This window comes from Haliotis cracherodii, unplaced genomic scaffold (genome assembly GCF_022045235.1).
Source record: "Haliotis cracherodii isolate W230 unplaced genomic scaffold, xgHalCrac1.p SCAF_5, whole genome shotgun sequence".
Lineage (NCBI taxonomy): Eukaryota > Metazoa > Mollusca > Gastropoda > Lepetellida > Haliotidae > Haliotis > Haliotis cracherodii.
The window spans coordinates 64,835,609-64,862,355 of record NW_027266308.1 but is presented as its reverse complement, the minus strand read 5'-3'; the positions used below and the strand labels follow the sequence as shown (position 1 = coordinate 64,862,355).

The window sequence follows — 26,747 nt, the reverse complement described above, 5'->3', positions numbered from 1 at the left end:
CAAGGCGATAACAACCGTCGATGACACGCACATGTTGACCTCAACCGGGTCACGGACACAGCGCCCTCTGTGGGATACTCTCAGAACCGAAATGCTATCTGTTAAAATAAAATAATGTAAGTTTTAATTACTCATTGGTTAAATTATGAACCACTGAAAATCGAAACTATACACGTGTAGAAATATATACGATGCAAATAAATATGTTACGACTGACAATCAAGTTTTGAAACACTCTAGCTTCGAGGATATTACTTTGGTTCATGAAAGCAAGAAATCTACAAAAGAACTTTGGAATGTAAGGTATTCGCCTGTATATTCGCTAAACCAAGGTTTGTTTTTAAAAATGGACAGTACAGTATGGAAGATAAAGCAATCACGATGAAATGTATCATAGGTAAGTGACGAGTTTCGCATTGTTTCTTCTTTAGACAGCAGTTTTGCGAGGAGGTTCGCGTCTCTGGGATGGGAAGGGCAGAAATGAAATCTTTGATGCGCGTCAGAGCGTACAAGTTCTGCTAAATCCTGACATATTAACGCTTTGCAAGTGTTGTAGTGTATGCTAATGTCATATTCCATTTCACTTTAATATGAAGCAATTACATAAGGTGTCGTTTAATTGTTAAAGATGGTGAAACATGCCAAAATACGACGTTAAATACCATTATGGAAAGTTCTCCCAAGTATGCCGAATTCAGGTGGACGATGCTTTAGGACTGCATCCTCCTGTCTCACCACTTCATAGGTATAGGAAACAAATAGCTTAGATTAGCTATGTACTAACACTGCCTGTATACATCTCTATGTTGTCTTGACAATGAATAGAATGTATTCATTTTTTGCATACTGAATTGTTGCTATAACTGTTTGTATGATAAATGAGCAAACCTGATTGGTCATGATTTGGTGTCAATAATTTTGTATGATAGTACTAATGCAATCGGATTCTAATATCAATTTCCATAACAAGCAAAACTGAATTATCTGAAAATTGGATCATCCTAAGTCTATGAATATATTAAATCTCTGTATAGATGCATCAAATAACATTAGCATCCATGCCTATTTAGCTCTATGCATTTCAATCCTTTTAACCATTAACATGATTAATGCATTAATGGAGATACAGTTCCATTAGAGCCAAAAAGAATTTTGTGTCATGAAACTAGCAATAACTGTTATGAAGGCATAATTCTACTATTATTAATTATTTATTTATTATGTTTTTCTGTCACTTATAATGCCTCAAGTCAATGGGCCACATCAAAAGTGATATTCAGATGACAAGGTTTTCTTCACTCATGTTACTTTTTGTATCTTCTTTACATTGTATGCTTGTCGTAAAAGGCGACTAATGGGATCGGGTGGTCAGGCTCGCTGACTTGGTTGATGCATGTCATCGATCCCAATTGCGCGGATCGATGCTCATGATATTAATCACTGGATTGTTTGGTCGTGACTCGATTATTTACAGACTGCCGTCATATAGCTGGAATATTGCCAACCAACTTTACATTGAGTAGTCTTCAGAGAGGTATAAAACAGAAGGTTATGGTGCAGAGAGCCAGACACTTAACCATGGAACAATGTATGACATTCACATGGCAACTAATCTTGAGCATATGGAAAATAAAGAGTTGTCATTCTGTTGACAATATTTAATAGTGAAGGTTGGAAGGTAACCAATTTCTTTATCTTTAGTTCAGTATGCTTAAATCTACAAAACAGGAGGGACTCTTCATGTGATATTTCAATAACCTGAATTCTATCATATTTAAAACCACACAAGTGTGAAATGTGTCAGAATATAAGTCCAAGAAGTGCAGGTCAAGGTTCGTTTGTACATTCCGATATGTTATGTGTTCATATCAATATTTCATTTATGCGAATTAAGGCAATTAATCTTGAGCATATGGAAAATAAAGAGTTGTCATTCTGTTGACAACATTTCATAGTGAAGGTTGGAATGTGGGCAATAACAACAGTATTTATTTTGAAGAAAATGGAGATAGAATCCAGTTAATAAAATGTTAAGTGTTTCATTTATGACTTATAAAGATCTTGATACAATTGTTAGTCTCTGCCAAATTGATAGGGTTCATTATATGTTCATGAGTAAGTTGAATCTCAACACACTGTATCATTCTGTTTAAGCTTTATTATGATTGAGGGGCGGTGGGGTAGCCTAGTGGTTCAAGAGTTCGCTTGTCACGCTGAAGGCCCCGATTTGATTCCCCACATGGGTACAATGTGTGTAGCCTATTTCTGGTGCCCCCTGCCGTGATATTGCTGGAATATATTACTTAAAAGTGGCGTTAATCCACACACTTACCCATTTATTAGTTTTGACTTCTTCTTGTAAGTAACATCTTCATAAATATGAGAAGCACTGATAATGTGGTGTACATTACAGATAAATTTCCGTTCTTATGGTGAGGTAATGGGAATGAATAAGTCATATTTTGACACTGGCTTATCTTTACACCCTGTCATGCCAGGTTTCAGTTTTGTGGGTCAAGGAGATGGACGTGCTGTTAAGATTTCCTTATTGGTGAAATACCTCCACAATATGTGGGTCAAGTGAAGTCCATTTCCTTTTATTGATATCTCAGTATGCTATCTGATGGGCAATGGTCTTGCATTGTATTGTTATTCTTTGTAGTTCTTATCTTGAAATGTACTGATTGCAGTACAGCTATTTAGTACGGCCATGAGGAAGTCGCAATGATACACAGGACATTTAAATATAGTAGTGATTTCCTGTGTTCTTGAACCTCAAGTCTTGTGACTGCTAGATGGGATCAAAGGATAGTTAATCATGACATCCTATACTGTTAAATGAATGACAATGTACACTGTGTTTTGGATAGGTTGACTATTGGAATGTCCAGGGATAGGAATGTGGACTTCTTAACAGTTGGCATATATTGGTTATTTTATACTTTCATTGAACATAATTTACTAAAAAAACATCAAGAAATATAAAGTATTCTTGATTGAAGTTTTATTTATCATAAAATTTTAGTGTCGTATTGATATTCATTGGCAATGCATATTTCACATATGTGTGCATTGTTATTTGGACTAGTGGAATTTAGAAGACCACTAGACTGACTGGCAAGTTCAATATCACAGAAGACAGGGTTAATATTTAGTGTCAAGAATGTTTGAGTTGTTTTTCATAAATGATGCAAGAATGTTACTTGTTATTCATTTGGAGACCACTGGTGGCCCAGTCCTTTATGTTTCTGTATTTTTCTGTGAAGAGTTGTGTCCTTCATCACAGGCTCAAATCCCAAATTTACACTGATTATTCTAAGTTTTCAAGCACAGTACGGAGTGTGATTTCCCACTGACAAGACAGCACCAGTGCAGGTTAAAATAGACTTGTGCAGCAAGCTGACTGCACTGACTGACTGCAGTCGGTAAGATATTCCACAAATATGCCCATATCACTATTAAAATTCATATCACGTCTACAAGATCTAAACAAAGTGAAATAAAATTACTTTTATTTACCACAATGTTCAGGTTTACATCCTGTTTATGTACACTACAGATTGCCAATATATGCAAATACATGTTTAATTTACCAGTGAAGTATGTTTTGCAGCCAGTAGATCTGTTGTGCAGTCAGTTGTAATTGCAGCCTGCATTAGGTGCAGTGGAGAAAAACAAACTAAAACGCTCCCTGCAATCCCCATACCAGTATTATTCTTAGGTACAGCAAAAAAATATTATTCACAAATTGGAATAATATTATTTTTACTAAAAGTTATCTTTGCATATATTGTATTCCACTGATGGCATAAAGACTAAAAGGGTTTAATGCTTTGTTCATGATAATGTCTCTGAATTTACACACAAAAAAAGGTCTGAAAGCAAAGTTGCATTTATTGATGAAATAAGTTTCTCACAGTTTGCAGCCAAGAGCCGTTCTCTAGTTTGTTTATCGTAAACTGATAAATAAAAACAAACAAGAATGTTGTCTATGTAGCCATGTTCCGTTATAACTATGAATTAGGATAAACATAGAACAAGAATGTATCTGCCAAATCAGATTCTATTTGGACTAAAAGCTATCTGGTTAAAGAAATATCCAAAGTCAAGTTGCTTGATGAAAGATGATACAGAGCAAAGTACATGTAGCACAAGCAAGCCGTTATGGAAGTAATACAAGGAAGCAGCAGAGGATATGTGGTGATTTGTTGATAACACTGTAAGGAGGTGACGGTATGAGACAGGTATGTGTGTAGGAGGATATGTGATGAAGCTGAGCTCTCCGCAGTGTTGGTGCTGTCAGCTGGCACCTGCTGTCTGGCAGAACTGTACTCAGACAGATAGGAAGAGAGGGATGGGAGTGCTGCTCCTAGCATCTCCTTGCATCTTACACCCACACACAGCCATAAGCATCTTGCATAAAGACAATATTTGGAACACTGTTGGGATATTTTTAGGGCCACTGATCTGATTACCAGGAGAGGTCGTGGGAATATTTACTGACATTAATCAGCCAGGTAACAGAATTTTGACAAATGTGGGTTTTTTGTTACATTCGTTAAGTGTTTAGATCATAAGCTTTAAAGATATGTATCTATTTTATAGGGTTGAAATAGTGGAAGACATTTGGTTGAGCATTATGGTAAATTACATTGTTTGTTTCGCATTTTGTTCAGTTTGAAAACAGCTAAAATTTCAACTTCAGAGTACTATTGTTTCGTTATTAAATTCAGTGATTCTGATCAGTAGTAAGTTTTATTTTAGATACCATTTTTTCATATCAAACTAGTCTAGTAACAGTTGAGGTGCCATTGATTTGAAATTTAGTATCAGTATATCAACTCAAAAGCATCAGAATATATTGATTAATAATAAAAGTAATTATTCTGAATGTGTACAGTTAAAACTTACCTATTTGGACCTGTAATTAGTCAATTAATGCTAAAATTCTTAACTCCGCTGAACCATTATATGTTTCAGATTGAATTTTCTGCCTTCTCGTTGCCTATCTTCAACATTGTAATCTTACTCAATCTAAATGTTTCGCTGGCAGTGAATTAATGATTTAGTATTCCTAAATTTGTATTGACCCGTGAAGATGCCGGGGTAGAATAGGTCTACAGCAACCCATGCTTGCCGTAATAGGTGACTATGCTTGTCGTAAAAGGCGAATAACGGGATCGGGTGGTCAGACTCGCTGACTTGGTTGATGCATGTCATCAATCCCAATTGCGTGGATCGATGCTCATGATATTAATCACTGGATTGTCTGGTCCAGACTCGATTATATACAGACCGCCGTCATATAGCTGGAATATTGCTGAGTGCCGCATTAAACAACAAACCAACCAACCAACTAAATCAATGCAGTATCAACCTTAAGAATGTATTGATACATTGATATTGCGATAAACCATGACATCCCAAGTTGCAGAATGGTAAAGAGAAATAAGGAATAAACAAGAAACGAGTGGCTGGTGAAATAGTTCAAATAGCTTGCCTTTATGCGGTAGCTTTATTGGGGAAACACGTCACACCATTGCCTTTCTGAACCCCTAGTCATGTATCAATATATACTACTCAAAAGAAGTTAAAGACCACACAATTCATTTATATGCCATGACAGATTTACTATAGTAATATCAAAGATATCTTTTGAGTACTATAAGTGTATAAAATATCCGAGTAATTGTCAAATTGAGTGTGCTGTTTCCATTGTATTCTGGTTATATTAGTTATTAATAGAAATAGAAATATTATAGAAATATGACTCAAAATATGCTATTTTTAACATGATTAGTAAATATATAGGTACAATGGTAAGACGATTCATTCTCTGTCAGCATCTCTGGTTTAGAGATGGAGTAGATGTTATGTACCAACCAATCTACTCGTCCTTAGTGTACGGCATAGCATGGGCCACCTGATCCAGTTGAGCTCCATATGCTAACCTCATCAACATACCACATAGCTACACTCAGTCCTGGTGTTTACATTGATGGCCTGACTCTAACATTGGGTACACACACTCATATAGCGATGCAAAAGTCTTGAAGGTGCACCATCAGTTTCTGCTATACGGTTTAGTTGCAATAAACATGATGATAATTGATGCTCCATATAACTGAAGGAGTAAAACTCTTCTTATGATTCATGTGGATTAGTACAAGACAATCACTGCATTCTGGAACACCGATTCTTTCATATTACTAGTTATTCTGTCAGGGCATAAGTTATGCCATCTTATTTAAAGATTCACTGGATGGAGACGTAGAAAGCATGCTCTATATTTATGATTTCTCCTTCAGGGATGAAAATGCGCACTTGCCCGGTAGCCTGGTCCAGTTTTGTTAATGTTAAGGTATCCTAAGGGCTAGTAGAATTCAGAGCTCCAGATAAGCTGCGTATTTGCGTAAAATACTCATCAGTCATGCAGAAATACGCAGTAAAATAAAATCCAAGCGTATCAAATTACATATGCTACAAAAATAAAACTTGTGCGTATCATCAAAATATTGTGAAGTTACCCTGCGTATTTGATTCGCAAATCAGCAACTTATTTTGAAATTATAAACGGGCATTCCGTCAACCTTGCCAAACTCCTCGATGACAGTTACATCATGATCATTTGCCATCACATATTCTTGTGGAAGTATCGTGGTATTTTTGAGTCCTATAAAGCTCTTGAACCCACACAACACCAGTTTGCAGGGACTAGATGAATAGTGTTTTTAAATATTTAACTTAAATACCCACATGTAAAAACTAGTGGGTAACAGAAATTTGAATAGTCAGATAGAATTACTGATACCCAATGATTTTAATATGCATGGGTAAAATACCCACAACAACAAAAGCTTATCTGGAGCTCTGAGAATTTCAAACATTTTGGAGGGTACTGCTATATGTTATTACTATTCAGGCTTGTAGATGTTCTAGGTTAATTTCTATCCATGTCCTTCATAATCAATCTTTAAATTTTTACCAATTCCAATCACTAGTATTAACATACTGTTTTAGGGATTATGAAAAGTTGTATATGCCATACACATTTAAAGAGACTCAGCCTTCACTACAAAAAAAATATCCCCCAAAATATTCATCCTAAACATGGTAAAAATAGTATGGTTAGTAGGTTACCAGGTTACTGTTTCCTTTCAATGAGGAGCATGTGTCATTCTGTTGTGATGTGATACTGACGTCAACCGAGGGATATCACATTTTGCTCTCTACTTTATGATCTATTGGAATTGATTGACATACCCATAGAGTATAAAGAAGACCAAGCTCACTCTCAGTGTCATACTATCAAGTTAAATTGGTTTGCATGTAATTTGTTGTAGGTGAGTGAAACTTGGAACATATTATCCATAAGTTGGTCCTTAAACTGATTATAGAGTAATTTCTTTTGAGATCAAAGTTGGTGTAAAGTTTGTCTGTAAAGTAGTTGTCTGTTTACATTTCCATGTTGATGACTTGGATATATTTTGTTGATGACTTTTCGTACAGTCAGCCTGTCACACCAACAGTAGGTCATCGTGACCTACAGCCTATGAATCACACATGTAATTGCATTTTTAAGCACTTGCATAGCATATCAAAATGTAGATATGAGCTATGTAAAATATGTATTTGTGATAGACCTTTAATAAGTTCATTCTGTTTGTTTGTGATTTTTGCTCTTTTTACGATATATGATTCTTAAATCACCATTAAATCCCTTAAATACTTTCATATGGGGTCACATGCTCATGATGTCAATCACTGGATTGTCTGGTCCAGACTAGATTATTTACAGACCACCGTCATATAGCTGGAATAGTGCTGAATGCGGCGTTAAACAACAAACAGCTACAACATATGGGGGCACAGGAGGCTCAGTCGTCTAATGTGCCACAATTTGCTGTGCAGAGTTGCATGCCTTAGGCAAGCCACTAATTTCTGAATGTAGGTTTGAATCCTGGTTCACCCTGACTATTTTTCTTTAATTGATGGCACCATACTTGTGCTTGTGGGTTTCATCAGCAGTAAAGCCCTGCATCACGTCAGGCTTTCCTCCCAATACACACTGTGACATAACTTAATGATGTTCCTAGTTTGGCCTTTTGGCATTTAACCAACCTCACTCACACTACGCTTATCTCATTATTCATGTTATTACAACAATGACGCTTATCATCTTTCATCCATCATCAAACAAACTCTTATCATTGTTCATCTGTCATGAAGCCAACATTTGCTCAGTACTGAATGTTACTGTTCCCTTGCAGCAGCAGTAGCTGTGCGGTAGGGGGGGAGTGGATGGTGGCAAGTCGCCCCTGTTGCCGGTGAGCTAGACCAGGGCCCCGGTCAGGGGAACATGTCTGCAGCCACTGGATCACACTCCTCAGGCAAGAAACGCAAGGTTGTCCATGTTGTCCTTCTCAATGGAGAAGAATACCTCGTCACTGTCGATGTAAGTAGATGACATCTTTTGTATGTTTAGACTGGTAATGTTGGTAGCAGTTCAGTTGTAGGCAGAGTTTATGGAGCCTCTGATAAACTATCTTATAGTTGTACTTGGCCCGTGAAGATCCGGGGAAGAATAGGTCTTCAGCAACCCATGCTTGCCGTAAAAGGCGACTTTGCTTGTCGTAAGAGTCGTCAAGGAGATTGGGTGGTCAGACTCGCTGACTTGGTTGATGCTTGTCATTGTATCCCAATGCTCATGTCAATCACTGGATTGCCTGGTGCAGACTCGATTATTTACAGACCACCATCATATAGCTGGAATATTGCTGAGTGCGGAGTTAGACAACAAACAAACAGTTGTACATTATGGTGGTGAAGTGTACCTCTTCAGTTTTATGGGTCAGAACTGGAACCAAGTGGCCATGTAGAACTCCGGTTCATGTTAACCTTGCTGAGGGTATCCTTTGCAGAGCTTTGACATTAGATATTTCCATATACATTACTGTTTGAAGTTAAAATCTTCCTGGCTTTAACATGTTTTGTCCTAATTCTTTTTTAGCAATGTTAAATGATAATAGGTTAAACATTAAAAAATATAATAATAAACGTTTAATGTATTAAACTGAAAATGTGATTTTTACTATTAGACATTATCATCATTAACATACCTTGTTGATGTTCAAATGTTGAATTAATTTATTTAGGTCAAGTCAAAATTTCAAGAAGTCTTCAATCAGGTAGCATCACACCTCAGCTTACGAGAGACGGAGTACTTTGGCCTGGCTTTCAAGAAAGGTGAAGTGGTCTACATTGTTATAATGGAAGAAAGATAAGAACATATTTCAGTCATGGACTTATACCATGACTTACACCATTTTCCAGAAGTCAAAGCTAGTTGTCAGCATTTCAAACAGAATATTGTGTATTTTGATAGAGTATGAAGCATGCATAATTATTTGTATTATAAAACCTTCTCCAATTTATATCAATGAGGAAACTAAACTTGCAGTATGCCCAAAACATTGAGTCTACGAGCCAAAACGTTTCTCTTTACACCATGTCCAATTGACCTGCACAAAGTCAGAGACTGAACTTGAGATGTTAACTGTCCTTATCTTGTTATAGATGATGAGTACAACTTCCTGGTGCTGGAAGAGAAGATCCACAAACAAGCTGGCAAACGCTGGAAGACTGCTCCAGGGGAGGTAACTCATCTCCAGCAATTCTGCATATCCTATGATTTTCCTTTCTGCATTATAATGCCACATGTTCTGTTGAATGGTTATACAAGTTTGATGATTATAAAAAATGTCATCATTGCTGTCTATGGCATTGGTTAATTGTTTTTGTTGTTCTGGGGAGACATGTTAATGCTTGTCTTAATCTCTCATCTCTCTTGTTTCAGGGTTATGACTCCCACGGCAAGCCTATGCTCACTGTCTGGTTCAGAGTGCAATTCTACGTGGATCAAGTTGTTCTTTTACGGTTAGTCACATAATGTTGTTTGTACACTGCCAGTAATTTGTGTCTTGTCATCAGGTTGTATATCTCAATGGACCCACACGTTTTGTTTATCTTTCTATCATTTATACTGTCATGCTGCTTATCTTGTTCCACCCCATGGCCATGCCGGGTTAGAATTGTTTCCAAGCAGCCTTCGTTGGCTGTAATTGGCGACGTCATTGATCGGGTGGTCAGACGCGGTGACTTCATTGATCAGGTGGTCAGACTTGGTGACTTCATCAATCAGGTGGTCAGACTCGGTGACTTCATTGATCGGGTGGTCAGACTCGGTGCCTTCATTGATCGGGTGGTCAGACTCGGTGACTTTATTGATCGGGTGGTCAGACTCTGTGACTTCATTGATAGGGTGGTCAGACTCGGTGACTTCATTCATCGGGTGGTCAGACTCGGTGACTTCATTGATCGGGTGGTCAAAGTCTGTAACTTCATTGATCGGGTGGTCAGACTCGGTGACTTCATTGATCGGGTGGTCAAAGTCGGTGACTTCATTGATCGGGTGGTCAGACTCAGTGACTTCATTGATCGGGTGGTCAGACTCGGTGACTTCATTCATCGGGTGGTCAGACTCGGTGACCACATTCATCGGGTGGTCAGACTCTGTGACTTCATTGATCGGGTGGTCAGACTCGGTGACTTCATTGATAGGGTGGTCAGACTCGGTGACTTCATTGATCGGGTGGTCAGACTCGGTGACTTCATTGATCGGGTAGTCAGACTCGGTGACTTCATTCATCGGGTGGTCAGACTCGGTGACCACATTCATCGGGTGGTCAGACTCGGTGACTTCATTCATCGGGTGGTCAGACTCTGTGACTTCATTCATCGGGTGGTCAGACTTGGTGACTTCATTCATCGGGTGGTCAGACCTGGTGACTTCATTGATCGGGTGGACAAAGTCGGTGACTTGGTTGATTGGGTATCCTTGAACTCCAACAGCGTGGATTGTTGCTCACAATATGGATCACTGGATTGACTGGTCCAGACTCGATTATTACAGGCGCCATCATTTAGCTGGAATATTCCTGAGTACATATTGCTGAGCTCCTGCAACACATTCGCCAACAGTCAGTGACTTCAGCCACTTGTCCGAAGCCTATGCCTAGTAAAATTCTGTTCCATCTTCTAAAATCAGCTAAAATAGTCCATGTGATAACACAAGCATGTTAAAAGAAAATGATGCTAAGAGCCAAGTTCGGGTTAGTGGATTTAAAGTCTTTGGCACAGACTGTTCCAACTAATGTGATGTGTTTGTCCTTACAGAGAGAAGGTGACGCGGCACTTGTACTTCCTGCAGCTGAAGGAGAACTTCCTCAAGTACGTCCATCTATTCAGTGAGGAGAAGTGTTTTGAGCTGGTTGGCTACGCACTGCAGGCAGACTATGGAAACTATATTCCCGACAAACACCAAGATGGCTATTTTGACCCAAGAAAGTACTTTCCGGCATGGGTAAGTGCTTCTATTCATCATACTTATACTACTCAAAGTTAGGACCACCTGATTCTTTCATTTTACGATATATAATATGATCATGTCATGCCAAATTAACTATAATAATATGAAAGAATCTGGTGATCCTTAACTTATTTTGAGTAGTATATGTGTGTATTGTCACATGAAGGAATCATGGCCTATTTTTCTAAAGCAGTTGTAGCTGTATGACCTTCCATACCTTGACATAAACTTACATCTGTGCTGTTAGATGAGGTCCTCATCATGTAAATTTGAGGTGTCAGCCAAGACCTAGTAATATTGTTGTATATCAATGTTATTGATATGCATAAAGAGGTAAATAAGTTGTTTTGTTAATACACTGTAGTATTGGGGAACCAGGTGGCCCGTGCATCTAATGCACAATATTTGGATCTGGAGGGTTGAAGCCCTGAGGTGTTACAGAATCCTATGATCATAGGTTTGAATTTAGATTCCGATGATCAGCATTCTTGATTTTGTCAGTACCATATCGGTGCCCTTGGGCTTCACAAAAGTGCCAAACTCCCAACACCTGCTCTGTTGTGTTTCCTCCAATGCAATGATGTAACTGAATATTGTTCAAAGCAGTGTTAAATTCCACTCACTCACTCGCTCATTTTTTAGTCTTCATTAAGGTGTGGTGAACTAATTGTTGCTTTGAGAGACGTGCATCAAACTAAGATGGTAATAAGAGTTGACATGCACAGTGTAATTGTAGAGCTTTAACTGCTGTAAGGATGTGTTGAAATAAAGTGGTTATCTGATTATCTGTCTCTCTAATTTGACCCAGCATCTAGTTCCCTTAAGAGAAATGAGAATCATTTCAGTAGTATTTCATTACCCACCATTTTGACAGGACTGCTGTAAGGGTGTTAGGGAAATGGGTCACTGTGACCTACTGTGCCAGATACTGAAGAATGTTGACCCCTGGATTTCTCAATGTTATAGACCGCCTCCGTGGTCTTGTGGTAGAGCGTCCGCCCGGAGAGCGGAAGGTCCAGGGTTCGATCCCGGGCAGCGTCAAACAAAAAGACGTTAAAAGATTGTACTTGTTGTTACCCTGTCTGGCGCTCGGCATTAAGGGGCTAAAACAAGGACTGGTCGGCTCGGAGTCAGTATACTGTGTCTGAGTGGGGTATTCATGTTAAACTGCGGCATGGTATCTCAGTGAGCTAGCACTATAAATCGGCATCAGTCCGGACTAGTACAAGCAGCCACACACACACATACACATGCATGCACGTCGCTATATAAGTGCAATAATCTTGGGACGCGACGTTAAACCCAATTTCACCTCACCTCACCTCAATGTTATATATATGACCTTTGGTATGTTAGTGAAATAGTTCAAGGTCACATTCAAGGGGATACTGCAAGTCTCCATTATGCAGTATCAAAGTGTTATAGACAGAAAGGTGACATTTTATCCATGTTTTCTTTGGATGCAGTGTTGTGAGTTAGCCTTTGAAAGTCAACCTTCTGATAATTTCTTTTTTTTCATCAAGTTTGTAAACAAATGCATAATGTTATATGGGTTTATATGGTAATCAGCTTGTCTGTTTTCTGGATCATTTCTCTAAAGCTAATAGGTATTCTTTCATGAACCTTTGCACACACTAAAACCAGGTTGTCAACTGGGCCCTTTTGCTATTAGGGATTTTTTAGAATTTTATTTTCCAAAGTTTGACTTTGACTTTGTTCATAGTGGTGTGTTTGTCTGGATCATATCTCTAGTACTTTGTGTTCTTTCATGAAACTTTTCGCACACAAAGACGTCTAAGGTGCCCTGATGCGGTGTGCAGAGTTGTGTCTCTTGGGCACGCCAGAAACCTTTGATTGTGGGTTCGAATCCCGTTTCTAGGTTTGCCAGCACCATAACCAAGCTCGTGGGTTTCACCGAAGTGGTAAACTTCTGAGACCTGCATCACTTCGGGCTTTCCTCCCACATTAAGCTGTCATGCCGTGATATAACTAGAATACTGTTAAAAACGGCGTTAAACTCAACTCACTCACTCACTCACTCACTCATCATGGGTTCAAAAAAGATTTGCTCTGATTATGATTCAAGGTGGCCTTGTTTCTACCCATGCTCTTGGGTTTCACCAAAGTGTTTTAAAGTCAAAGACCTGCATCACTTCAAGCTTTCGTCTGACATTGAGCTGACATGCCATTGTGTTACTGAAATTCTGTTCCAAGCTGCGTTTACCCTACTCACTCACACTTGTGTAATGAAGATGTTGGTAGGTACTGCAAACTAGAATTCAACTGATTCCTATTATTTCAGATTGTTGAAAAACTAGGTATAGCTTACCTAACAAAGCATGCACCATCAATACACAAGGACATTCGACATACGACCAAGAGTGATGCAGAGTTGCGCTTTATCCGAGAGACGTCCATAGCTCCGGCCGCTCATAATGTCCATTTCTACAAGGCCAAGAAGAAGAAGACAGACATGGTGTGGAACACATGGCTAGCGGTCTGTGCCAAAGGGGTCGAGGTCTATGAGGTATGTGAACACCTGTTTCATGTCATAGCACATTTCTGAAAGACAGGTTGATAATATTGTTTAATACAATGTTATGTTTATCTTCATTCTTGTGGGGGGAATGGGGGGGGGGGGGGGGGGAGGCGAGTGTCCCCGTCTAAGGCGGCGCAATTCTCTGTGCAGAGTTGCATTGCACAGTTGCAACCTGTGGTCCCGGGTTCGAATCCCAGTTCGCCTCGATTATGTTTCTAGTTTTGTCAGCACCATACCTGTGCTTGTGGGTTTCACCAAAGTGGTAAATGTCACTTGAGGCTTTCCACCCACATTAACATGATTAAGCTGACACGCCATGATATAAGTAGAATACTTTTAAAATATGTGTTAAACCAAACACTCACTCACTCACTCACTCACTCACTCACTCATTGTTGTAGGGAAACATTGGAATCTGTGTTTAATTTTCAGCTCAAGACAAGAACCATCGTATTTACCCTGTCTATGTTATATTACAGGAATTGGAGGGGGGATTTAAAAATTGGATTTCTACATTTCTCTGGCCTGATATAGGGAAATTGTACTTTGATGTAAGTATATATGTATATTATATTTTGTTTTGTTTCACAAAGAAAAGCTATGGTACTAGTTTGTTTGATTCTCATATTTGCATGCTTCATTTTCAACACTGCAGAACAGGTATGTGTTAGATGGTATTGTATGTTGTGTGACAGTAACCATGGTAATTCTCCAAACATTTCTGTGGCGTGGTCTATGATAAGAAAACTTTCATTTACATTCTCTGTATCAGAATAATTTAAAATTAATTTAAGAAGCTGAAAATAAGAACAACAAAAGTATAGTTTGTTGGGAATGGATTGAACGGGGTCTAGTTCAGTATATAGGATCAGGGTAGACTGACATGTGTGTGTTTGATTACAGAAAAAGAAGTTTGAGATTCGAACAACTGGGGGAAATGAGAGCACAAGTCGGAAATTCACCTACTACACCGAGGTGGATGGCAAGTCCAAGTACCTGCTTAGCATCTGCCGGACGACGCATATGTTCCAGCTGGCGATCCAGCCCAAACTCATGGAAATTAGACACCTCGATGCTGAGGGTATGTTAGTTCAGTCACATGGCTTCTTGTGCAGATCTTTAATGATGATTGTGTCATCTTCCGAGAAAGAACAAATATTGTCATATGAGGTTCAGGTTAGATTTGTTCAGTTGAGAGAAGTGACCAGTATTCATATCGAATAGTGTTATTACAGCCTGCAACTTTAGTCACAAGTCTGAAGCCCAAGTCTAATACAATTCAGATTTCTAGTACACTAATAAAAGTCAATATGATGACAACAAAATGTACTGAAAATGGTATTATTATGGTAAGTTTGGGCTGGTAGGCTCAAAGTTTTTTACACAGACTGTTATTATTTGTACTTGTATAAGGTTTAGAACAGTTCTCTGTGTTGTCATGCTGAATATATTTGTCCGAGAAACCTTTGTATATTCTGAACCAGATATATAAAAAAAAAAAAGATTTTAGAAAAAAAATAAATCTGTGTCTGATTACAGATCAGAGGCGTTACAGAGAGTCCTACATCTATTCCGATCCTCGTGACATGGTCACGAATGGGGGTATAGTCCAGTACCGAGCAAGTATGTCTCCTAAAAAGTCTGGTGGAAATCAGAGATATTCGGTCATCAGTGATGCCAGCTCAGCCACCACGTCAGGCATCGTGAGCGACAAGATGACCATCAGTTTTGATGATAGTGATGGTAAGTCCCAATAAATGGCCAATCTGTTTTGTTTGTCATTTCACTTCAGATCAGTTGTATATGAAGGCACTGTGCTTAGTGCCCTTTGCAGGCAAAGATATGAGAGTCTGTAGGCATTTAGAAGTTACAGTTAACAACTTCTGTGTTATGCTTACACAACATTTCAGGGCCCATGAAGAACCAGGTTAGAATAGGTCTTCAACAACCCACGCTTGCCATAAGGGGCGACGATGCTTGTCCTAAGAGGTGACTAACAAGATCAGGTGGTCTGGCTCGTTGGCTTGGTTGATGCATGTCATCATGTCATCATATCCCAGTTGCGTCCCTTGGGCACGCCAGAAACCTATGATTGTGGGTTCGAATCTCGGTCCGCCCTGATTACGTTTCTAGGTTTGCCAGCACCATGCCCATGCCCGTGGGTTTCACCGAAGTAGTAAACGTCCGAGACCTGCATCACTTCGGGCTTTCCTCCCACAATAAGCTGACATGCCGTGATATACCTGGAATACTGTTAAAAGCGGCGTTAAACCCAACTCACTCACTCACTAACTCACCCATACTCATGATCACTTGGTCCAGGGCTGTAATATATCACAGTGAAGGGTACAATTGAAAACAAGGGTATCACTGTACACAACACAAAGTTGAGTATGTTTACGCACAAGTTCGAATTTGTATCATGAGTTACAGACAGGTATTGATCTGTTCTTGTGTGTGATGTCTGTCTAAATACCTGATATTCCTTACAGATCATGGCAAAGAGATAATGATTGACTGCCCACCTCGAACAATACATGGCACCCCTGGACAGGGTCGGTCTAAGTTTGGACAGCTGACAGCAGGGGGATTCCCCAGTGAGTTACCGTTTAATGCTTGTGTTAACATTTTATTCCTGTGAAAACGATAGGGCACAAATCAGAAAACTGCTGTCCAGAACACAATTAGGATAATACACACAATAAGGAAAGTAAGAATAGAACAGCCATAGATAATTCTGTTGGTTAAAGAGCTATTTACAGTAAGATCTTTTTAAAGCCTTTAAAATTTTACATAGAAAACATTAAACAAGTGTTTTCTTTTCACATTTCTTTTACTTACAAATACATGAATGTTTTGTTTCAGGTTACAAACAGACAGGGATGAGCTCTGTGAATCGCAGCCCAGTGTTGCCTCCACACTCTCTGGAGCTGTACAAGCCTCCAGCCTCCAGAACCAGCAGTGGCCACAGCCCTACAGGAGGCAGCATGGCCCTACCGGAACTCTCCCCAGTCAGCAGCAATGGCAGTTACAGAGCCAAGCTGCAGCAACAGCAGCAGGTGTTGTTCCCCACGCGTGTGCCTGGATACCCTCGTCATTTGTCTTCCTCCTCAGCAGAGGACAAGACTTCACAGCCTGTGAGTCGAAGCACGAGTCTCGGAGACAGTTTCAAGGCAATGCAAACCCAGCTTCAGGTTCATACAGATAATGTGAGTCCATCCGAGGAAGGAAAGATGTGTGTCAGTGCTGAACACAGTTGCCAGAACTCTCATGAACTCAAAATTAGCCCTTTAGAGTCTTCAGCCTATGCAAATATACAAGCTAGTTTGAACAATTCCCAGTATGCACCTCCCCCGGCCCCTTTTCCCCAGGCCCCAGTGAATCCCCCAATATTGACTGACAAGACCCCTTCACCTAGCAGTAGTGCAGGGCTCACCACTCTGATGATGACAGAGTGTCCGGACCTGGAGCTGAGGGAGGCTCGGGAGGAGTATGTGCCTCCTCAGTCATTTGTGGAAGGTGGTGCTGTCAGTGAACTGCCAGTGGACTCTCTACAGAGCATGAAAGTGCTGGGAGACACCGTGTCCAGCTCTGTGGTAGCAGGGCCTGGCTACAGCACAGTGACCACAGGGACGGCGGAAGCTGTGGTTGTCAGTGCTGAAGCTGCTGGAGGAGAGGCAGCTACAGGCGGACAGGTTAGTGAATGGTATCCTTAGTCTCAGTGATCGTGTCATTAACTTATTATTCAAATCTCAGACTGTTGTCAGTGAGGACTGAACAGTGAACTTTTGTGTTGATGTAGCAGATAACAAGTTTTGTTAGTTTATTGCCACCCTCAGCAATGTTCGAGCTATATGATGGCAACCTGTAAATAATTGAGCCTGGACCAGACAATCCAGTGATCGATATTGTGAGCAATGATCCACACTGTCAGGGTTCGAGGACCCACTATTAACCAAGTCACTGAGCCTGACCAGCTGATCCATTTGGTCACCTCTTATAATTTGTTTTAGTTGTTTTTTTTAGATCAACGGACAAATAGGAAAAAAATAACTTTTGACAATTTCTTTTTTTTACTATTGATGTAATGAGACAAGATATCACAGCTGTTGCCTTTCATTCACTAGTAGCAGTACTAATCTGGAATTAGAAATATAAAAAAAAATTCCCCTAACCACCTACATTGAATTTTAGACCAAAACTCCCATGCTGGGGACCTAATCTAACCCGGAATCCCAATGGGATTACAAGTTTTGAATGGTTACATAGATGTGAAGTTTAGCCCAGATACCCCTAGACTGGAGTATTTTTTTGTTTACTCGTTCCTAGTGGAATGGTTTTGGATAAGATTATCTGTTGGAACCATTTATGATTATTTCTCAATTGGTAATTTAAGAAATTGTTTCTTGAAAACATCAATTCTTTTCTGAAGTATATATTGCTTAGTGGATCGAGTTTAAATACTTCTTTCTAGAATGAATATGAGTATCAGATTGAACAATTTATTTCAGGTATCAATTAGGTAATTGTCCATTTCAAGATGTTGTTGGTAGAAATTGAGCAACTAAACTTATGCTAAAATGTGCTGCTTTTTAGGACTCAGGGGATGAGGATCCAACGAAACCAAAGAACAACATACAGATATCTGTGAAGAACCATCGTGAAACCCTTCATCCGGAACTGGCGGAAATCTGCCATCAGTCCCACGCCCTGTCCCTTCCTCTGATCACAGCATTATGTAACGACCAGACCCTCATGCACACCAACAGCGGCAGTGGTTCCTGTGGGTCATACGACACATCGACGCTGAGGTCCACCGACTCTCGCCACTCCAGGATATCCCACGAGACCGACTCGCGGCGCTGGTCAACCAGCTACCCCAGCACAGCTTCCACCATGATATCTGTGCCGACAGGTGGTCGTCCGTACAGCTGGCACAGTGAACATTTCGACCTGGACACTCAGCTCAGTCTCACCCATGGCCCAGCTTTCCAACACCAACCCCTCTTGGACAATCACCGTAGTGTGCCTCAAGACCTGTGCTCCCCTAGTAACCCTACCTCATCGTGGACTCATGCCATAGCATACAATATGCCGTATGCAGGCTCGCTTGATCGTTACTCACCTGAGCTGATTGCTCAAAATCACATGATACCCCCTCGGTTGTCTAGCGGGGGCCATAGTAAGACTGATGGCAACTTGAGTCACAAAGCATTAAAGGAAAACATTGGCATTGCGTAGCCGTTTTTATTTCAAAACTAAGAAGTGGAGATTTCAATCTCAAGTATTGTGAGCTAGCAGCATTGTCACCAAACAGTTATCTCCCCTTATAGCTGAAGTCAGTCATTGTGTCGTTTGCAAGAAGGTCTGCGTTGTCATCGTTGTGTATTCCTATTCAGGAGCATTGTAGATATTCATTCCATTTAATAGCAATATTTCAGATTTGCAGTATTTTAATTATTATGCATGCATATGAAGTAATCTTGCATATTTCTGTGAAGACCAGGGGAATCTATATACTTACCTGTGTTAGTTTTTTGTATTGGGCTATTGTCTTTTGTCATAATGTTTGAAGGAATACGTTTAAGGCCTGAAATCGAAAGGGTTTTTTCTTATTTCATAATAGGTAGTTCAGATTTCCGGCGCCTCATGTTAAAAGATTTCAGGAATGACCATTTATTGAAATAGCTAAAGAAGTCATATACACCTCTCAACATTTACCAAGGACCTCATCTTTAAAGATGACTATTTTGGTTCTTAACAAATGTTGACTAGTATACATATGAAATAATTTCAGCGTTCATGTCCCTGAAAATTTGTCTATGTCCTTTTGTCAATAGTTAGAGAAACATCCCCTTCACCTTGATTGATGTCAGATTCAGTCCTCTGATTCATTTATCTCCACATTTACCATTGTAGTTGTCCGAGTTTATCATGTTACCATGGTTACAAGCCTTTGGATCAAATAGCTGTTACAAGGTTACCGTGAAGCTAGGAAGTCATTTGATGTGGATGCAACATGTTAGCATAGTAACACAGGGTATATGCAGGTCATGGATTGTTAAGGAGATTTTCTCTCAGCAAATATAAAAACAAATAATTCTGAAGTGAAATTGGATGTGTTTTGAGGGCAGGATCTGACAAGGTCCTTTCTCTCAGTACATTTTGTAAACATATTGGCACCTTTTGGGCGTGTTGTCACACAATAGCTTGCCCAAATTGATATAGATTTCTTAGACTGAGTTAAGCTAGAAAAAAACAAACGGCATTAATCTTACTAAAACATTGCAGAGAAAATCTTTTCAACATGAAATACGCTGAATGTGCAATAAATGATTGCAGTTTTGATGCTAATGGCACTTTCTTCTGACTTCTTGTCGCAGTAGTAAATTGATGTACAGACAGCTAGAGTGCTAAGATTATTGTGTGGATCTGTGGTCAGGTATTGTACGGAAATTGATTATTTCATTAGTAGAACGGGAGTGTATGATGTAGGCTATTCCTCACATCCCTCGCATCTGCACTGTACTGCAATATTGTTACATCACACTCGTTCACGAGTCGGGGTGTCAGAATTCACAATGTATGTTTGCTACAGAATTACCTGGAAAATATATGTGGCCCAAAATAGGTGTGAAACATATTCAACAAGTTGTCTTAGAGTTTGCCCTGTAGAAATGTGTGGATGTTAGAAAGTTTTGAATTGGGGGTTGCTAAAGCTATGTTCATTCCTAGGGGTAGTCGATTGCCTCCCTTACCTTTCGTTTTCCCCCTGCCCACCAGAGGGAAGTGCCAGTCGTGTCTCTACTTGTGGTTGTTCTGGTGAAGTGGCTACAATAGTCGTTGACAGTGAGTTAGGGCAGCACATGTTCATGAATGAAAGATTACACAATGAAGGGAAAAACTGTTTTCATACTCTGTATCAGTGAAGAAGGTATTTGTCAGCTGAAGCTATCATAGTCATATGATGATATAATATTTTTGTTTCATAGTGAAGAATATTTATTACGTGAGGTCTTCCTTGGAAATGAGATTTGGCTGATTAAGTTAATTTATGATATTCTCTATTGAGTGCCTTGTGTTTTTGAGTTAGAAAGGTTCTAGAAACTTGGGACTAGTTGATTGTTTTGAAGTAAGTTCCTTATGCCTCCATGGAGGGACTGATGCATAGTCATAGTAATACATACACATTGTGATGAATATTTCATAATAGTTCCTGTTGCTAATGTTAGCATCAAATGAACTTGCCTTCAGAGGATATTTTTTAACAGATGCAAATTATTGTGATAGTTTCATAGATTGAGCCTTTGAATCACCGTTGGCCAATCACTATCTTACTGGCATTAGTATACTGTTAGTCTGATGGCAAGTTCCATTTTTTTTTTCTTTTTTTTTTTTTAAGGGGTTGACATTTTTTCAATATTCAAAGCATATTATCAGCACAGAATAATTGTACTAGATGTGTATATTTGTGCAAATCTGTCCTTACGTAGTCACTATGCAAGATATTAACCCAGTAGTCTATTTATGTCTGTGTATCATAATAATGTGTTTGTGTGCCGATGTGACCCTGCTAATGTATACTATGATAACCTAACTATGCATGTGCTGTCACTGCTACATATCGGATATGTTTCATGTGTAGAACGTTTAGCCTAGTGCAATATGTATATCCTGAAGCTTTGACACTGAAACTTAACACTAATTGATATTTGCATTTCATGAGATTTTCTCAGGTTGGATTCTGTATTTATTAATATTATATTTGTTGCAGAATAGAGCTTTAGGCGCTAGATAACAGTAGATATTTGAAAGTTGAATTCTCTGATTAGATCTCTCAAATAGGATATTCGAATGAGGTTTTGTACAGTAGGCTCTTTGAATCTTTTCGTGTGCAGTATAAGAGCAACAGATATACATGTTGGATCATAGGAAGTAACGGTTTTATCAGGAATGCAGTAAGTTTGAGACTTATTGGAGGGCATCTTTTCCTGTGCCCACTTGATTGGTTAGGAACAGGTGGATATATTTTTGTTTCTCTGCACTTGTGTTGCTAAGTTTGGTCGTTAAATATTTGTCCTCATTACCAGATTTCCGTGTTAAAAATCTTGATCTTGTTAATTCACTAGTGCATGTATTTGCTGCAGTGGTAATCAGGCCTTGTCACCTCTCATCTATTAAAGGGGTGGTGGGGAAGTCTGATGGTTAAAGCATTCGCTCGCCACGCCGAAGACCCGGGTTCAATTCACTACATGGGTACAATGTGTGAAACCTATTACTGGTGTCCCCTGCCGTGATATTGCTGGAATATGGCTAAAAGCAGCATTAAACCGTACTCACTCACTCACTCATCTATTAAAGACAGCAGACTTATGACAGGTATTCAATTTACTTTGAGATTTATCTAAGTACTTACATTCAGAAGGTATTTCAATGTCAAATGAGTCAATTCCCTACATTTGTATGTAATCAAGTCTTCCAACAACTGACAATAATGCTGATATGTTGTTAATGTGCTGCACAATATTTATTTCATAAAAATGACCATTCTGAACCCAAGACCAGTAATACATGTGAATACAAGTTTGTATTTTAATAATCAAAGAATTAATAGTACTTTTGTCACTTGATGTAACTGATGATGTCCGATGATGTTTGAAGTAAACCACGTTTGAGCTTGTAGTTACTTGCAACAGAATTAGCCAGGCCAGTAGCTTTTAGCCGCATCATGAGATGCTATGTTCAATAAATCAAAACTTGTGATAATACTTTTATTTACTGAGATTTTGGGTTATGCAGGTTTAATTACTAATTCAACTTTACACTTACATTTGTAAATGCTATATATACACATTTCTCTTGATATTCTCTCAGTCGTATAATCCACATTATACATTTGTTATGTTGCCGTCATGTTTGTATGTTTTTTCATAATATTTGTGAATCCAAAGGAATTGTATTCCAGAACAACTGTATTTTTACACATTTTGAACTCTGTACTCTGTTGAGAATGCCAAGGAATAATTGCTTGCTTCTGGGTGTTTTTACTTCCAACACATGAACGTGTTGCACAGAACATCGAAACAACTTGGCAAGCACTGCATCAGTCTTGTTATTTATCCAACTTTAACCATGTTAAGCATCCAATTAAAAAAGACTTCTGCAAAACAGTAGGTTGTCCATGATGGGAGTCGTCAACTATCTCTTTTAGTCACTAACGGTATTCTTGAAAAATATTTTCCAATGAATTGTCACATATATGTATTTTTATTACTGACATGAATTTTCGACCATGGACAAATTTGCTGTGTGTATCATGTTAACATTTTCGCCATACATATATATGTGGTTAATATGTGTGTATAGGGCAAACAGACAAAACTGAAGTGTTGATAATGTGGATTTCATCTCTATGATCAGGCATTGATCATGTATGTATTTTATGCTACATACATGCCATGAAAATTCAAATTGTAAATATGTTTCTTTGTCCAAAGTAATACGTCTATTTGAAATTTCCAGGTACTTCCTGTCTTGTTGCTGCTGTTGACCATTTAGGTGTCATTTGTGTTAATGGTTTTGACATTCAACAGCTGTAACTCGACACTTACATGCCCTATTTACTTACAAATGTTAGCCTTTAGTCAACATGGAAAGTGCTCATTCATATTCAGTGTTATATTTCTACAGTCCTTGTTACTTTTATATAATGTAGATCTGAAGTCGAGCTGTAACAGTTTGTGTTGTCACCGTGTTCATTGTTGGTATGGTAACGTGGCATTTCAGTACTTCACACAACTCGTCTTTTGTCATCAAGATTCTCACTCATTAATGATAATCAAGAACTAGTAAAGAAGTGCTGCCTGTATTATTCCCAAATGTATTATCAGAATAAGCATAGCTGAAGTCGTTACAGTCAATTCAAATACTAGGCATTTACATGTGGGAACGTCTACACATGTCCAAATGACATACTCCATACCTGTAATTTGTACATCCAGACTTCCAGATGATGTCACAGGTAATTAGTATTGTCTGGATTAACAAGGTTCCAGTGTATACAGACAATGCTAATGATGGTCTGGGGTCAAACTTACATGCTGTGGTCTTCTTCTTGTTATTACTGTCTTTGTGAACATGTTGGCACTCTCCAAAGTTCAGTTTTTGGTTAAGGGTGTCAAGTGTTGTCTGTCCTTGTTACCATGGTTACAGACTTGCTACTGTACCAGCTCTCTCAGTACACTTGTCATATCTGAGTTTTTGGTCCAGTTTAGTGCCATTCACTTTGCATGATATGTATAAGTATTTTGTGCAAGATCTTCAAATAAGTTTGTTTTCCCAGGCATAATCACTTTTGTGGCGTTCCAAGTAAACTTAATGGAGTGAACTCCTGACTGAGGATAGGATGTAAATCAATAAGACTGCATTTATTATTTGTGTACTCGTCTAGATTACACCTTTGTCAAGCATTGTGTCTTCACACAGGTGGGGGTTGGGGCTGAGAGTTGTTCCCCTTGGAATGTTTGGATAGTCCTAGTAATGTAGCCCTTGAAGGTTGTGATGCAAGAACTACATGTCATGTTGATACTGTAGTAGTTGAAAGCCGGACCAGTCTTTGATATATTTTAAGGATAGGCAGGTCCACTTTAAGAATCCTCAATGGGGGCTGAGATGGTTTTTAGTTCACCCTGAACTGTGGATACTTACATTGTTGTCAAATATCCTCATTGAGGGCATGGGTAAAAGGTATGTGGTCCCCTATTAAGGATACTTAAATTGAAGAATGTCAGTGAGGACTGGAATGGAATATTGATGGTCCCTCATTGAGAATACATGTAGCGACTCCCATTTAGGCTTGGAATTTAGCTGGTCCTAAATGAGGATGCCTGATTAACTGAAAACATCCTAATACTCCTACCGAAATCATACTGGTAAAGAAAACGAGCTAGCGTGGAAGAATCGTGTCAGTATTTTCCATGAAGTGTGTGCCTGGCAGTAGCCTCCCCCCTCCCCTGCAGTTGTTGTATATTTTAACATATCAGGCTGCGCTGCTGCTGATGTCTACACACCTGTATCTCACCTGTGTACTGGAAGCATCCCTTCTCTCCTTTATACAGCTATGAGCAGACAAGGAGCTCACTGTCTTTAACAAATACATGTACAAAATCTGAGGAATGTCTTCTCATTCATTTTTCTATCTATCATATGTGAATTCAAGCCCTCATGGTCTTCCAAGTAGGCTATCTGTTTTATGTGAAATTGTTCTTTATGAAAATCTTAGTTCATATTTTGGAACAAATATTTTCTCAGCACATGAGACTGCAGCATCTCACTCACAGCAGAGCAGTTAATGGTAACCAACTGTACAATAACTTTAACTTGAAATGGTACCTTTTCTTAACATTTCTGGAAAAGGTTCTTGCTGTGTCTTTTCAACTAAGCGTATTGCAGATGGTCCATATGGATTTAAACCACTTATTGTGTACAGCACAAAGTTTGGGTGAGACTTTCCCTTGATCTCAGGATGAAGGAGTGAGGGTCTTCCTGGAAGTGTTGCACTGTACCCAAAAAGGTGTTGACATCCATATGCACTATGTCATGACCAACGTGTAGTTGCCATTCAAGGATTATATAAGAACATATCTCTTCACTTATAATGCAGACCAAGTGACCCTTTCCTACCTTTTCAAAGTTGCATCTAGTTTCTACTCAGTTGATGCTGACCGCAATGGCCGTCATTTGTATGTACATTATACTCATTCCGCATATCTGGCTCAAAGCGTCAGTAAGTCAGTTAGTGAGTGTAGGTGGAGCTAGAGACAGTGTCAGCTCTGCTGCTGCTGCTGCTGTAGATGCTACAGGACTAGCCAACTGGGATGTTTGTGTGTTAGCGTTCTCTGTATGGTTCTGAAGCCAACATTGGTTACTGAAATAGCCAGATATCAAATATTGTTTATGATATTCCATATTGAAATTGTCCATTTATCATTATATATAGATATATGAATTTGTAATAAAGAGTTATATTTCGTTATAAAACTGCCTTGTGTTTCTTTCAAGGTTGGTAAGAGGCCTGACTCCAAGGAATGTAATGATCATGTGATGTAACTGACCAATCAAATTATTCAAAATCTGTCTGCAAGTTGTTTAAGAGTGCAAGTATGGTGTTATGGTCTGTGGTGCCACAGTTTGCTTTGCATAGTTGCTTTGCTTATCAAAGCCAGGACATGGCTGAGCATAGGTAAAAAATCCCAATCTCATAATCTCAATATTTTGTCTGTCAGCACCATACTCTTGCTCTTAGGTTTGACCCGACAGTTCAACCTACACCACTGTGAACTTTTGGCACAGGACCATGTAAATAATAATAATAAACAAACTCGCCCAGCAGGCCCACGGCCTCGACAGTTTTTTGCGAATTTGTTTATTATTATTAGTTACATATAGTTGTGCAATAATCGAACACAACGTTTAACCCCCATTTCATCTCACCCCAGAAAAATATATTTGACAAATTGTCTAAACAGGTCGGTCCAATATAGAGTAGAAGTTTGTTTGTTTGTTTGTTTCTTGTTTAACACCGTACTCAGCAAATACTCCAGCTACGTGACGGCGGTCTGTAAATAATCAAGTCTGGGCCAGACAATCCAGTGACATCATGAGCATCTTTCCAAGCAATTGGGATCGATGACATGCATCAACCATGTCAGTGAGCCAGACCACCCGATCCCGTTAGTCGCCTCTTACGACAAGCATGGGTTGCTGAAGACCTATTCTGAT

The 26,747-nt window shown here is 39.2% G+C and overlaps 1 protein-coding gene across 2 annotated transcripts; it reads left to right on the top strand.

Annotated features, from left to right (window-relative positions):
• Positions 1–264: 264 nt before the first annotated feature.
• On the top strand, positions 265–25,974 carry LOC139442023 (protein expanded-like). 2 transcript variants are annotated; one of them, XM_071222776.1, is made up of 13 exons: positions 265–397; positions 8,274–8,455; positions 9,156–9,246; positions 9,577–9,656; positions 9,857–9,936; positions 11,236–11,422; positions 13,731–13,955; positions 14,447–14,518; positions 14,871–15,048; positions 15,507–15,710; positions 16,460–16,564; positions 16,833–17,662; positions 18,564–25,974. In XM_071222776.1, exons 2-13 carry the CDS (start codon positions 8,360–8,362, stop codon positions 19,206–19,208), a joined length of 2,793 nt encoding a protein of 930 aa, XP_071078877.1. In that variant the 5' UTR covers positions 265–397; positions 8,274–8,359; the 3' UTR covers positions 19,209–25,974. The 2 variants fall into 2 exon arrangements, with proteins under 2 accessions (XP_071078877.1, XP_071078876.1); XM_071222775.1 differs by having other exon boundaries at positions 8,271–8,455.
• The last annotated feature ends 773 nt before the right edge of the window (positions 25,975–26,747 follow it).

What these genes read in the sequence shown, in the direction of transcription:
- LOC139442023 (XM_071222776.1), top strand. Translation starts at nt 8,360, where the DNA reads ATGTCTGCAGCCACTGGATCACACTCCTCAGGCAAGAAACGCAAGGTT. An exon ending in TGGCCTGGCTTTCAAGAAAG is followed by an intron (nt 9,247 to 9,576) that starts GTGAAGTGGTCT and finishes ATCTTGTTATAG; the next exon opens with ATGATGAGTACAACTTCCTG. An exon ending in TAGACACCTCGATGCTGAGG is followed by an intron (nt 15,049 to 15,506) that starts GTATGTTAGTTC and finishes GTCTGATTACAG; the next exon opens with ATCAGAGGCGTTACAGAGAG.